Here is a 14,195-nt window from a genome sequence, read left to right on the forward strand (position 1 = left end):
CATTTAAAGCATAGTCTTCAACTGGTTTTTTAGTTACTTTTTAAAAACAAAACAAAAGAAAAATCCTAAAAATATTTTTACAGCATTGCAAGTCATTTGCAAATTGTGGCAGAGAGAGGTAAATAAACAGGAGAAAAGGCTGGACAAGAGAGAAGGGACAGGATCAAGTACAAGTCTCAGAGCAGTTAACAGAAAAACAACAGTCAAAATATGAATAGCACTTGCCAAAGATGAGCTTAAGCCATTCCAAAAGAAGCACTAGCTTTCAAACACTGATAACAAATGTTGCTTTTGAATGGACAGAAAACTGTGCTATTAGGACACAAGTAAAACAGTAGGAAACTATACAGAAAAAGAAAAAAAAAAAAAAGAGAGAAATTAAATGATTTGTCCTTCGTTTAGATAAAGTTCAAGATATGTATATTCTCCTCTGCTCTTCACTGTAGGAAGTTTCATTTACAATCTCAGTACCAGTTTTCTTTAAAGGTCTTTCTCAAGTCTTTTTTGCCCAGCATTCCTGATTTCAAACTAAACTTGACTAAATTTTCAGCTTTGCATATAACATAAGTGATGCTGCAGAACCCAGCTTTAATATATTTTAACATATGATCATCTGCCATAGCAGACGAGATTTCTAGGGCATCCTAGGTATTTCAAATTCTGAGGATTTTTTATTTGAAAAATAAACACTATTTAAAACGTATTTTCTCAGCACTCTGTGTACATGGATTATAAAATATAGAGAACATTGTTAAAACTTCTTATTCGGCTTCTTCATTACTCTTTTCTGATAGGAACAGTGCAGCACTCAGACATGGCTAGCAGAATACTTAAAAGCTTTTACTGTATTAGACTGGTGCTTTTTATGGAGCTCCAAACCCCTCATCATTACAAAGTCAGTCCTTTGATTTGTACCAGAATGCTGAAATAGGTCTGAAAATTGACTCTGCCTCATTAGAAGTTAAGAAATAGCCCCAAAGCTCAAGCAAAAAGTAATTCCAAAGGTAATGCCCACTATACAGTAAATTAGTGTAAGTAGCATTTAAAAAGAAAGACATGCAGCACAAATGTGAACTTCAGGTCTTGGTAAAGACAAATTCATAATGTTGCATTCTATATCTAATATTTGACACATAAAAGAACACTAGATGAATTACTTTCTTCACAAGAGTCAAGGTGCTTTCTCTCCTGACCTCTCCACTCATCTGAAATCAGTTCTGCAAAATTATTTTTAAAAGTCTGGTAACTCCTAGAATGAAACTCTACCTATACTGAGTTTGTTAATAACAAAATGCAAGCACAGACTCAGTGACATTTTCACAACTTACCTCCCAAACACAAGACCAACAGTTGTTGATCCTGTTCCAGTATAATATTTTTAATAAATGGTACCTTGTAAAGATCACAGATTACTGATTTGATGAAAGGATATCATAATATATCAAAGACATTAATATCTGGGAATATGCAAAATTAATTTTACTCAAGACTCAAATGTTAAGTCTCCTGATTATCAGAGAGAAGAACACAGAATTCAGTGTTCCAGAATTTAACAGCTTAGACAACACAGGCTTAGGAAGAAAGTAAGTATTTTACAGACATCTACCATCTTGGTAGGCAAAGTTAATTACTCTCCCCAACCAAAAGAAAAACCCAAAATAAGCCCAACATTGAGAACCTCACATGCTCCTCAAAAAAGCAGGTACATCTGTGACACATAATTTGTTTAAGCTACTGTCAAATAACATGCATGCACTGTGCAAGAAAAGAGGGGTTAAGAAAAGGAATGAGAAGAGAGCTGAAGTTGGTAATTAAAAGTAGTCCCTAAAAAGTCTGCTTCATGCATACTGATGAAAAGTAACTGCTTCGATCAAAGCAATGAACATGGAAAATAACAGAATGTGACTGTATTTCATACAGACAGAGTTTAAAGAGATTAGTATTGGTAACTTCTAATTACTCTGAATCTGGGGAATAAAATCCACCATCTCATGTGCTGCAAAGGACTAAACTAACATTATGGTGGGTTAGAAACACTAGTCTTTGTTGTAGGGAGGACAAGAAAAAAATTCTAGTGACTGGAAAAAAATCCCCATTTTTAACAATCAGATCTGAAAGGCACTTACATAGGAGAATATACCAAGCACAGTGTGACAACTACAGCCAATATTGAAAGGACTGTGTAACTTTGCAGATGAAATAAAAATGGCTATATTTATTTCAACCTGAACCAAAACCAGGAATTTATAAAAAGACAGAAAAATTTCAGGTAACTTTTTACTTGTTACATCTTTCAGCTATCAACCATAACTTCTGTTTTTGCAATATAAAAAGTGAAGAAACACTCAAACAGAGCAATTATCAGTTTTCTAAGACAGTTCTTTGCACGTAGCCCAGATCTTTAGGTAGGATTAATTTCTGGTTTTACTTACAAATTATACACAATAAGCTGTATTTTCATACCTCATCTTAAAGCAAGAATATAAATATGAAAACATATCTCTTCTACTTAAAACTAAGGTGAGGGGGAAAGAATACTTGAGAAACTGACTAATGAATAGAAGAAATACCTGTTAATGGCTGAAAATTAGAGTTTACATACATATTTTACATATGACAGTTTTTCCCTTGAAATTGATAGGAAGTGAATTTTGGTGGTAATACATAAATAACTGCTACCTCCAGCAATGTCAGAAAATTAAACTCTGGGCAGAGCTACTGATGTGATATTGGCAGCATAGCAGTCTGAGTATATTTCATCATTCCTCATCTGTTCTGCATTGCAACAACTGCATGTGCTTCCATACAAATTGTAATGGCTATAATCTTAACACTTTCACAAGCCACAGTTATCAACACATTTTATTCCTACTCAAGTAATCGTGCTGGTGAGGCCACAGCTTGAGTCCTCAGTTCAGGAAGGAGACTGAGGTGCTGGAGCAGGTCCAGAGAAGAGCAAGGAGGTTGTGAAGGGATCCAGCACAAGTCCTGTGAGGAAGGGCTGAGGGAGCTGGGGGTGTTCAGTCTGGAGAAGAGAAGGCTCAGGGGAGACCTCATCACTCTCTACAACTCCCTGAAAGGAGGTTGGAGCCAGGGGGGGCTCGGTCTCTTCTCCCAATCAGCTCTCAGTAAGACAAGAGGGCAGGGGCTTAAGCTCTGCCAGGGAGGTTTAGGTTAGATATTAGGGAGAAATTCTTTACAGAGAGGGTGATCAGATATGGGAATGGGCTGCCCAGAGAGGTGGTGGATTCTCTGTCCCTGGAAGTTTTTAAGAAGAGACTGATGTGGCACTCGGTGCCATGGTCTGGTAACCACAGTGGTAGCGGATCAAGGGTTGGACTTGATTCTGTAAGTCTGTGAAAAGCTCCCCTTTTGTCATTCCTGAAGTTTAGAAATACCTGTAAAACTACTTGAAGGTTATGCATTGAATATCTTTAAAAACACAATCAAGGTTTATGGCGTCTGGATTATTAGGAAATTTAAATTATATTTTTATATACTGGAATTTTCATGGACTACATTAAAAACATTTTCTTCTTACAAAAATGGTAGATTATTTAGCACTTAAAAAATAAGGTATCAGTCTGCCAAGTAAAATGGACTGGAATAAAACAGGGAGCATTCTGTCTGAAATGCTCTGAAACAGTACATGACATTAGTATCATCTCCTAACACTAGCATCATCTCCTAATTTACAGTCCTATCAGTTAACACTTGAACTTCCATAATTTTGCAGGCTTGTATCTATGAAATGATTATTCCATGTCCTGCACAGATAGTGGTCTAAGTAGGCAAGGGATTTTTTGAGTAGAAGCTTTGACTATGAAGTTAATTCTCTAATAAAACCTTCCTAGTAAATTCCCTACCGATGTGCAATGGAGATTACAGATATCTTTTTTTTTCTTTTTAATAAGTACATGCACATAAATGATACTTATCAGTGAAAATGAAAAGAGAACTCTCACTGGCCCCAAACAATAATGAAGAACAGGCTGTCAACTAAGGTGTTCTCTTTAGAGGACTGTAAATTTAATAACTCATTACTTTAGCAGGCAAACAATCTTATGGACTGTACCAATCCATCTGAACTATCTTGTGAAAATAATTTTTTTCAACTTGAGTTCTGCACATATGCATATGTGCGCCACTGAAACAGTGCTGAAACACTTGATTTTCTCCCCCTTTTCCCCCTGTTTCTGACATTAAGCTACATTACATCTTCACCTCATGGCAGAAAGCATACCTTCAGTCAGCTTCAGCCAGTGCTTCAGAAAACTCTAGATGTGTATTTTCCAAATCTTGCCAAAGGTATCCAGAAGAAAAGCTGCATAGCCCTGGGAAGCTGCCAGCTACAGGGTTGCTTCTCTGATCAAAATGAAGTACAGTCTGAGGATCATTTACCACTGAAGGATTCAGAGGCCATGGGCATAGCTCAGACTACTAATATAAAGCATATTCTTCCCTTAATTTTTTCTTATTATTCAATTTACTTCCCCTTTCATCTTTCAAGATCAGTATTTTGATTACCACTTAGCCCATGAGGATCCTGGGATCCATGAGGATCCCAATAATTGCACACATTCACAGTTAAATTCTACACAGTAACATACTACAACCAAGTTCTAAACGAATGACAACCCAGTTTTTTTGTTCTTGAAGGTCCTAACCTGAAACCTCAATGCAGTACATAATTCAGAGAGTTAAAAAACACATTCATCTCAAACGTGTCAGAAAAAGGCATCTAATGTTAAGAATAAAGTACACCACCAAATAAAAACAAAAGAATAAAAATTAGTCACGTCCCTAAAAATCTCTGATCACCAGTATCTCAGTGGGATTTCACTAATCCAAACTTATATATGGGCTGTATGAGCAAACACTGAGGTGAACTGAAAACCAGATGAATGGAGATGTAATGAGCTTACAGCAACCTCATGAAGTTCAACAAGGAGAGATGCCAATCCCTGCACCTGGAGAGGAACAACCCCAGCCACCAGTATATGCTGGGGGCCACACAGCTGGAAAGCAGCTGGAAAGCAGAAAAGGCCCTGGAGGTCTTCACAGACACCAAATTCATCATCAGAGAACAATGTGCCCTTACTGCAAAGGAAGCATTAGCCAAAATATTGCCAGCAGGTCAGCAGAAACAATCCACCCCCTACACAGCACTGCTGAGGCCACACCTGGAGTACTGTGTCCAGTGCTGGGCTTCTCTGTACAAGAAAAACATGGACATACTGGAAAGAGTTCTGGAAGGGCCATACAGATGATAGGACTGGAGAATCTCTTCCTAGAAGAAAGGCTGGGAGAGCTGGAACTGTTCAGCCTGGAAATGAGAAGGCTAAAGGAAATCTTAGCCATGTTCAAAAAAACCTGAAAAGATGCTGCAAAGAGGCCAGGCTCCCAGTGGCCTCCAATGGCAGGACCAGAGGCAATGGACTCAAACCGAAACACAGAAGTTCCTCTGAACATCAGGAAACACTTTTTCATTGTGAGGATCACTAAGCACTGGCACAGGTTGCCCAGAGAGGTTGTGGAGTCTCCATTGTTGGACGTATCTAAAATTTACTTAGACATGTTCCTGGACAACTGCTGTAGTTGGCCCTGCATGAGCAGGGGCGAATAAACCAGATGACCTCCAGATTTCCCTTTCAAGCAAAACCATTCTGTGATTCAAACAAGCACTCAACTGACAACAACAGGCATACTGCCAAGCTTGAAATGAGAATTTCACCTTTTACTTCCTTTTAAAGAAAGACAGCGTCTCCATGGTTTACAACTTTTTCCAGACAAAGATACTGTTTGGCCAGCGTATGTTATCCTTCTCACCAGCTACTACAGTCAGGTAATAGATTAAGTATATTAACAGCTATTTGTTTCAACTTTCTTTAAAAATCCAGTGAACTATAAAGAGAAAAAATATGTTTCTTTCTGCACTTAAAAATATTAATCTGCTCCTTCATTACAGTAAGCAATTTCCCTGACATTTTTTGAACAAACATAAAAAAGCTGTTTATCTTTCAAATGCTTATAGAGATAGGTTTATAAAGCAATCAATATTCCCACTGATCTTTATGTTTGTGAGTGTCCTATTCTCAAAATTAAATTCCACGGGTAATGAAAATATTTTTGATGCTGTAACTAATACAACTTGCAGAAAAGATTTCCAAAATACATACCTCTAAATGCACCAATATCCCCATAGTGTACCTGGAGCACAAAAAATTTGGCACCTGTTTCTCCCCCAACTCTGAATCCAACACCTAAGAGAAGGAAAATGGATTGTTTTCAGAAACAGTAAAATATAAGATTGTTGACCATATCTAAAAATACAAATCACTGTAGTGGCTTAGAGTGAAAGGGCTGAAAATTTCACTGAGACACTAGCAAAGAAGACGGTATCCTGGAAACTGGAAAATGACACAGGTTTCCAAAAAGACTAAGAAGCCAAGACCATAACTAAGTCATTAATGAACATTAATCTGCTTTAAGTTTAGAATTCTCTCAACCCAATAATGCAAATACAGATTTGCTGTATACAACCATGTACTAAAAAGAAAGTCATGAAAAAAAATATTTTTTCATCCTTGAAGGATTATATAAAACCTTCATTTCTTATACAGCCTGTAAACAATACAAATGGACACAGACTTACTTTCTGAGAACATGCTAAGAACAAAAAAATAAAAAGATCTGCAATAATATATTTGGAGATGAAAGTTACTATTGTAGGCAGAAAAAATCCTATGGAAATCATGAAATATGTTACTTATTGAAAGAAGTAAGCACAGGCATGGAAGAAAACGGAGGAATTCAAAATGATTGAAAAAATGCAATTGCAAAATACCACCCACACAGAAAGGAATTTCTCTTAAGCAATTCTACAATGAAGACTCTTCAAAAGAAGCTGAAAAAGCAATTGCTTTCAATTCTGTCAGTAAATCCCACTAGATAAATACTGCCCACAGCAGTATTTATAAATAGGACTGCAGCCTTTATGTGCACAAATATAATATCTTTATGAAACTCCACACACAATTTTTATTAATGGATGTCTTGGGGACAAGAAAATTATTACTATCTGGGGTTTAAGACTGTTATGGCTGAGTGGACTAGTGGTACCAATACCAGGACATAAAGAGAAGGTCTTTAGGCCTCTGAGGGATCTGAGAGGGGCAGAACACAGAGGGGATCAATACTCCTTCCCATTTCCCGCTCATCCTCTATAAAAATTCAAGAGGACCAGATGCCAAACACCTTTTTTTCCTGCTCCTTTCTTCCCTGCTGCTTTGCTGTGCTACAATGCCTTGGAAGATCCCCATTTTACCATCAGCTCCCCACATCCCCTTCAGAATTGACATCCATCAGGTGCTGGAAAGAGGCGTAGAGCCCTCTCCTGTGTTAGCCCTGCTGCAAGGGGCCCTCAGGCACCCATCCCTGCAGCCATCGAGATCAGGTTTTGTGTATTTGTATATATTTGTTCCTCATTTCATATGTTACTGTCCCTCTCCTGTTCTAGTAAACTTGTTTCAATTTTACACTCCAGCTTTTAAGTCTCTTGTTCATACTCTGCTTTTTTAAATTTTTTATTTTTTTATTTTTATTTTATTTTGTCTTCCTTTGGGTGGGTGAAAGGAGAGTAACGGAGGAATTCAGTTTTCTGGTTTTTGGTCTGTCCAAACTGCTAAGCCATGATGAATACCAAAGCAAATACTAGGTTTCTGTATAATACTCCAAGCAACATCTTTTAGCTTGATACACTGATAGTCAAATCAAATAACATTCATTCTGCTAAGTGTGTAAATGGACAGACCACTCTTTATGATACTGTGCATTGCTCCTGGACAGGCAAAAAGGCAAAAGAAAACATTTGTAGAATTTAAGTTTTTTTTCAAACTGAGGCTATTATAGATGGTATACATTTCTAAGATCCTTAGTGACTATTAGAAAGAACCACTTTTTCAGTCAGAATATCTTGATTTAATTCAGCAGTCATCAATCATACAAGAAAACAAGTATATAAACATGTTGCTCAACTGCATCAAAGCATCAAGAAATGAAAAACACATAAAACTGTCAAGTATACCTAAGACAGACAAAAAAAAAAATCTGTTTATTTTGAACATGTTTGGGCTATCCCAAATACACCAAAACATTTTAATGTAGTTTGAGTGCTACTGAAAGATACATATACAGTACCCTTCCAACAACATATAATAATAAATGAAAGACTAATGCTAAATAAAAATAAAGCATTATATTATGACCATTATCTCTCTCTTAGCCTTTTTTCCCCAAAACTACAGTAAACAGGATGACAAAAACCACCCAAGTATATTAGCTAGCATAGCATATTCAACATTTACAATGCTGATGCTTGTACAGTGCCTACCCACTAAACATAAGAAAAATACTATAGGATGATCTGATATGTTTAATTCCACGTCCTCTTCTCTCCCTTGCCCCTGTAGACAAGTACTTCACATTAAAGGCACAATACCTTTGGGAAGCCTGGTGGATGCAGCATTTCTCGCCCAAGCATACAAAATGTTAGATTTGTCTTTGCATGTTCCTTCATCACAGTCCCTAAAAATATGAAGAAAGGAAACAAAAGGGAGTTTAATTTTTTAATTCTGAAATCAGAAAAAGGCACATAAATTATATGCAAACCCACTAATTTTAAGATCTATGAAAATATGTTTTAACATGTACATATTAAACAAATTTCTTTTAATGTAGACTGCTTTTCCAGGTTTCATTAGATCCTCTATCTTTCTTTTTTTTTTCTGCCAGCCTAGTAGCCAGTGACGAAAAAATAAAGGAACCTGTTGTGAGAATGAACCATATGAAAATTTCTAGCACTACTAGCTGAAGTGCAACAAAATTACAATGTCTGCCACATTCACACAGAGAGGCATGACTCACACATAAAGCTGAAAAAAACCCCACAAAACATCAATGCTTTAATTCAGAACTTATTTCTAAAATTAATTTTACAATTATTTACAAAGAAAAGGTGACAAGGAGCTGTACATGAACCAACAGGTAGGTGACACTCATGCTCTTCTGTGTACTTAATGCAAGCTCACTGCTTTCGTTACTTTTTCTCCAACAGTACAATTTCCTGTTTTTCACAAACAAAAGAAATTGCCAACACAGACATAAGCAACACCAAAACCAAACAGAAAAACAACTTGGGGGAAAAAAAAAAAAAAGTGTTTGACAATTTACAGACTATAAACAGGTCACAATTTTTTATAGTAACTGTGAGCTCTGAAGTTGTCCCTAGCCTGTGCAGTTAACACCTTGCAGACAACAATAAGCATGTGCAGAGGGCAGAAGACTTCCAAAGACTATTTAGCTCTATATACTTTAAATCTGCAAGAACTGATAAACTCAAGGCATAGGCACTACCAAATACATAAAAGGACAGTTAGACACAGTCATAAAAACATCTAAGAGGGTGCTGACTTCTATATGGGAGTATAGAACAATACACATGGATAAAACAATGGGCATCCCTCCTAATAGCTGGGGACATGCACCTATAAACCACTTTTCTCTCTTCCATCAAGGAAAAGGGCTATTAGCAGAATGTCTTTGTACCTACTTCAGTAGCAAAACATCATGTCACTGAACACACTGTAGAAGTCATTCCACAGGTGGAGCATACAGAACGATGAGTTTTAGAAACTCTAAACCAAGAACTACATTAACTGATCCTAACCAGGTGCAATGTAGGTTGACTGCTAAAGTTTCAAATCAGTACTAAGTAGTACTCTGTTTACTACTGCTGGCAAAATTAGACCTGGGAAAAAAAATTGTACACATAAAGCATGGTTTCAGCCACCTTAACTACTGGGGAAATTAGAGTCTCTTACAGCATGAGGAAGAGTATGAAAGCAAAAAGGACTTTTAGCAGATGGAGGTTCACTGAAGTTACTGTGGACTATGCCTCAGCCACAAGTGCCACCTCTCAGAACATGTGATCATGATGTTTTTCGAGTCCCTCTCCCAGGGAAAACCAGTTCTTCCAGCACACACTTTACATATTTCTGTGGTCTCATCTCAGCCTTAATGAAACACAGCTGCTGTGTTTCCTTCTTAAAGAAAGTACTGCCATAATCATCAGACTAAGAGGAAAACTACTCAGAGGAAAAACAACATGCCATTTCTTCCTTTTCATTAATTTTGCTCATAAAACATACATCTAGACCTTCAGAACTACTAGTTTGGTCACCTGCCTCTTCAAACATGCCTCAATTGACAAACCTTCTTTCAGCATAAGTGAAATGTTTGATGACTGACTCATACAGCTGCAGATAAAAGCTATGCAGCTTTCAGCCACTACCATCAGAAAAACACCCTAAGAAGATTTCAGGAGTCTAACCACGTATCAAGCTGCACAGTTTGGAAATGCCTTGAAGAGACTGGTTAGGAGGAACAGCAGAAACCACAAACAGCTTCACCACCACACTCTGGTCTAACTGGCCTTCATTTATACTCAGTGTTCTTCAGGAGCACATTAGTTGGGTAAAAAAACCTGCATTAGCTGTTCCAAACTCTCTTCCAGAGTAGAGAGTACTCCAGAGGGAAGACTGCAGGGAAAGATAAAATACACACACTGTTCCTTCATTATGCTAAAAAAATGGTCAATTCTCGCATTTAGACATCAATGCTGATCTTGAAACGTCAGGTTTTCAGAAAAAAAAGAAAAAGAGAAGATTAAAAACAAGATAAGTGAACAGATTTAAAAGCATGAAGCTAATAAAAAGTGTAAATTTATGAATAAAATTTTAACCACTCACTGAAATTAATAGCTTCTTTATATACAAATAGCATGGGATTCTTATCAGAGTAAGCAGCACAGAATATCTTAAAATTAATTATCATGCATACGATGCCCTATTGTACAGCTAGTTTTTATTGTGGTCAAAATTTGGGAGTGAAGAGGATACAGGAGGACACAGAAATAAGAGCTTACTGACTGCTTCTCAGGTCTTTGGGTTTTTTTGCTATACTGGACTTCCCAAATGCATTCTCTTCAGTCCTGGGTAAGCTTAGGAGCTGTGGGTTGACCAGTTACCACACCAAAAACTAAATGTGTGTCACTATGCCAGGAAGACTAGTGCTTGGCTATCCTTTTAGGTTATTTCAACTGTTTGGCAAAATGAAGAGTATTCTTGATTATTTATGGAGAATCTGAACTTCCGATGAATCACCTCAGGCAGGCTTGTTCCATTTCAGCAGTTTATCAGCTGGGGCAAGTCTTCTTGACATACTGACTAAACCCAAAAGACTAAGTGTGGGAAGTCTGGAATATTAAACATTTATTCTTTCTTCAAAATTCTTCTACTTTTCCAAGAAATTGTGACACTGGAAAAAGTTATGTGGATGCAATTAGCACAATAAAAGCTAAGTACAGTAACAAAAGAAAGCTACAATTCTTACCAGTAATTTTCAGTAGAAGAGGGTTCACTACATCCAAAGAGTAACATGTGGTGGACAGTGTCCATGCTGGCATAGGGCTTAAAATCAACTGAAAAATAAAATGATAAAACAGGTAAGTTATTTTCGTAGTAGCACTAAGTGTGTCTGTGGAACACCCTTTAGCTATCATTACAGTTCAGTAGTCAAAAACTGATTTTTATAAATACCTGCAGCATTAAAAACTGAATCTAGTTTCTCTTTTGGTTCCACTCATAAATATTAATCTAACATGAGGTGGACAAAGAAAGCAGCAATACATTTTTAAAACGTTAACTGGAATAATAATTTCTTGAAAAAATTCACAATTCCCATTAACTAGTATCTTTTACGTACTAATCTTACAGCCATTTCATTTCACAGGAACAAAATACATGTTCCTAACACTAACCCAAATGTTACCCAAACCTCCCCACAAACAAACACCCCCCCTCCCCCCATTTCTCAGCCTTTACAGGCCTTTGGGACAGAAAACAACCGGTTTAGGCAAAAATCTTGGCCTTGCTGTCTGGCCCTCCACTACAGAGTTTTATACAGAAAACAAAGGGACTTAAGCATCTCTCCTATGAAGAAAGACTGAGAGAACTGGAGCTGTTCAGCCTTGAGAAAAGAAGGATGAGAGGGGATCTTATTAATGCCTACAAATATCTGCAAGCTACTTGTCAAGAGGATGAGGCCAATTTTCAGTGGTGCCCAGTAACAAGACAAGGAATAATTGGTTTAAACTAGAACATAGCAAGTTCCACCTCAACCTGAAAAGAAACTTCTTTACTGTGAGGGTGACAGAGCACTGGAACAGGGTGCACAGAGAGTTTGTGAAGTCTCCTTCTCTGGAGGCTTTCAAAACCTGACAGAATGTGTTTCTGTGTGACATGCCCTAGGTTACCCTGCTTTGGCAGAGGGGCTGGACTGGATGATCTCTAGAGGTCCCTTCCAACCTCTAACATTCTATGATTCTATGATTTGGTGCAAATAAATTGAACTGGGCAAGTTATGTAGGTTTCTGTTTCAGAAAACCAGGTTATTGTTCTAGTTCTATGTATTCACACTTCCTCCTATTGAAGCTCTTCAGAACATAGAGTCTTCTCAATATATAAATCAACAGCTACAAAGAGTGACCATTTTTAGATGCTTTGATGAGAAACTAAAGCAGTAATTACTTTCACTATTTATGCAATTAAGATAGATTCTGGTTAAACCACAAAAATGTTGTGGACAATTCCCTTTTAAAAAGAAATACTCCATTCATCTTCTATACTTACTTGTGCAATGCAAAATACATACATGCAAGTAAGCTCATGGTTAGCTTCACAAAACCTACTGGTATTAAGAAGTTCTTAAGGAAAAACTCCACTATGCATCTCCTTTTTTGGGCTGATTATGCCTATTGTAAAAATCTCTTTCCTGAGGAAAAAGATTTAATTTTTTTCTTCAGTTATTTTATAATACAGGTCATTTTGCATTCTTTCTAATCTCTACAATTGGGTATATTCATGTTTAGTCTTTCCAAGGATTAGGTAATTTCCACTGATTATGAAGGTACTCAATCTGACAAATCTTTTCCATTGAAAAAATTTTCCAGCAACTTTCTGAAGTGAGATGGAAGTGATCACGTTTAAGATTTACCAAATGCCTATTCATTTAGGCGGGAGGGACCAAACACAGAAAAAAAAATTCCAAGAAATTTTATTTTCACGGCAGGCAAATATTTGAGGCTGTAAGCAATGCTATTATGGGGAAAAAATTATGTTCACAGAGCAAGGTGGTTTATTTGAACATTTCCTCATCAAGTTCTCTTCTAAACTCCATCTGACAACTAGAATGGTTTCTTTGTCCAGCACTTATACTGCTTTTTAAGGACAGCTACTCATGCACAGTGATGACTGTAAAGGTGACCAAGTCCTAGAAAGACCTGGTGATTTAGCCACTGAAGACTTAGAAGTTTCTAGGACTTCAGAGAAAGAAAAATATGTTGCCATATATTCTTCACATTGTGACTTTGTGTAAGTATCACTTTTAAGTAGGTGAGGCTAAGTTCTTACTTCCTTAGAAAATATATACAGAGAAAGCACTGAAAACATTTTCTCAATTTGTTTAATTACTGTAATACAACATAAAAATCCAGAAATAGTATTCTGATTCTGCTAGAATTCCACAAGGATATCCACATGGAGCAATAGTCTTATAACACACTACAACAAAAATTTCCTAAGACTCCCACAATTTTTATTTTAAGAGCAGATATCCTGAACTGCAACAAAAGAGTAAAGGAAGAAAAACGTGGGCAATTTTAGTTCACATAATTTTCTTTATTTCAGTTTGCAGCATAATCTGTTAGTGAAACTATTTCAGTCCTACCAACAAGCCTCCTGTATGCCTGCATATTCACAAGCAAAGGAAAATAAATTCAGAAGTATCACAAAGACCTTCTGAACAGATGGTATTGTTCTGCAATCTACACAATCTTGGCATATGTACACTACTACAGTATTTCCTGCTACTTGTCTGCCATTTATTCATGCCATGATATTAAAAAAAAAAAGGTGAAGGTTTGATTGGTTTTGTTTTCCTCAAGGCAAATAAAATCTTACTGCTTCTAACATTGACTGCAATGTGCAAAGGACTTGCAGCCTGTACCATAAGGTAAATACACAGTCTGCTAAAAGTAGAAGTATTTGGCCAGAGACCGCCAATACTTTATAAATGAG

General features: G+C 36.9%; 1 protein-coding gene across 8 annotated transcripts in view; it reads right to left on the reverse strand.

The window, feature by feature from the left end:
* Nucleotides 1-14,195, reverse strand: part of PAM (peptidylglycine alpha-amidating monooxygenase) — a 96,393-nt gene that overhangs the window by 40,284 nt on the left and 41,914 nt on the right. For all 8 annotated transcript variants that reach the window (XM_030466784.1, XM_030466781.1, XM_030466787.1 and 5 more), the window contains 3 exons: nucleotides 11,452-11,539; nucleotides 8,501-8,586; nucleotides 6,180-6,263 (listed from right to left, as the gene is read on the reverse strand). In XM_030466784.1, the coding sequence (XP_030322644.1) occupies nucleotides 6,180-6,263; nucleotides 8,501-8,586; nucleotides 11,452-11,539 (258 nt within the window). The remainder of the gene's footprint in view (nucleotides 1-6,179; nucleotides 6,264-8,500; nucleotides 8,587-11,451; nucleotides 11,540-14,195) is intronic.

This window comes from Calypte anna, chromosome Z (genome assembly GCF_003957555.1).
Source record: "Calypte anna isolate BGI_N300 chromosome Z, bCalAnn1_v1.p, whole genome shotgun sequence".
NCBI classification, from domain to species: domain Eukaryota; kingdom Metazoa; phylum Chordata; class Aves; order Apodiformes; family Trochilidae; genus Calypte; species Calypte anna.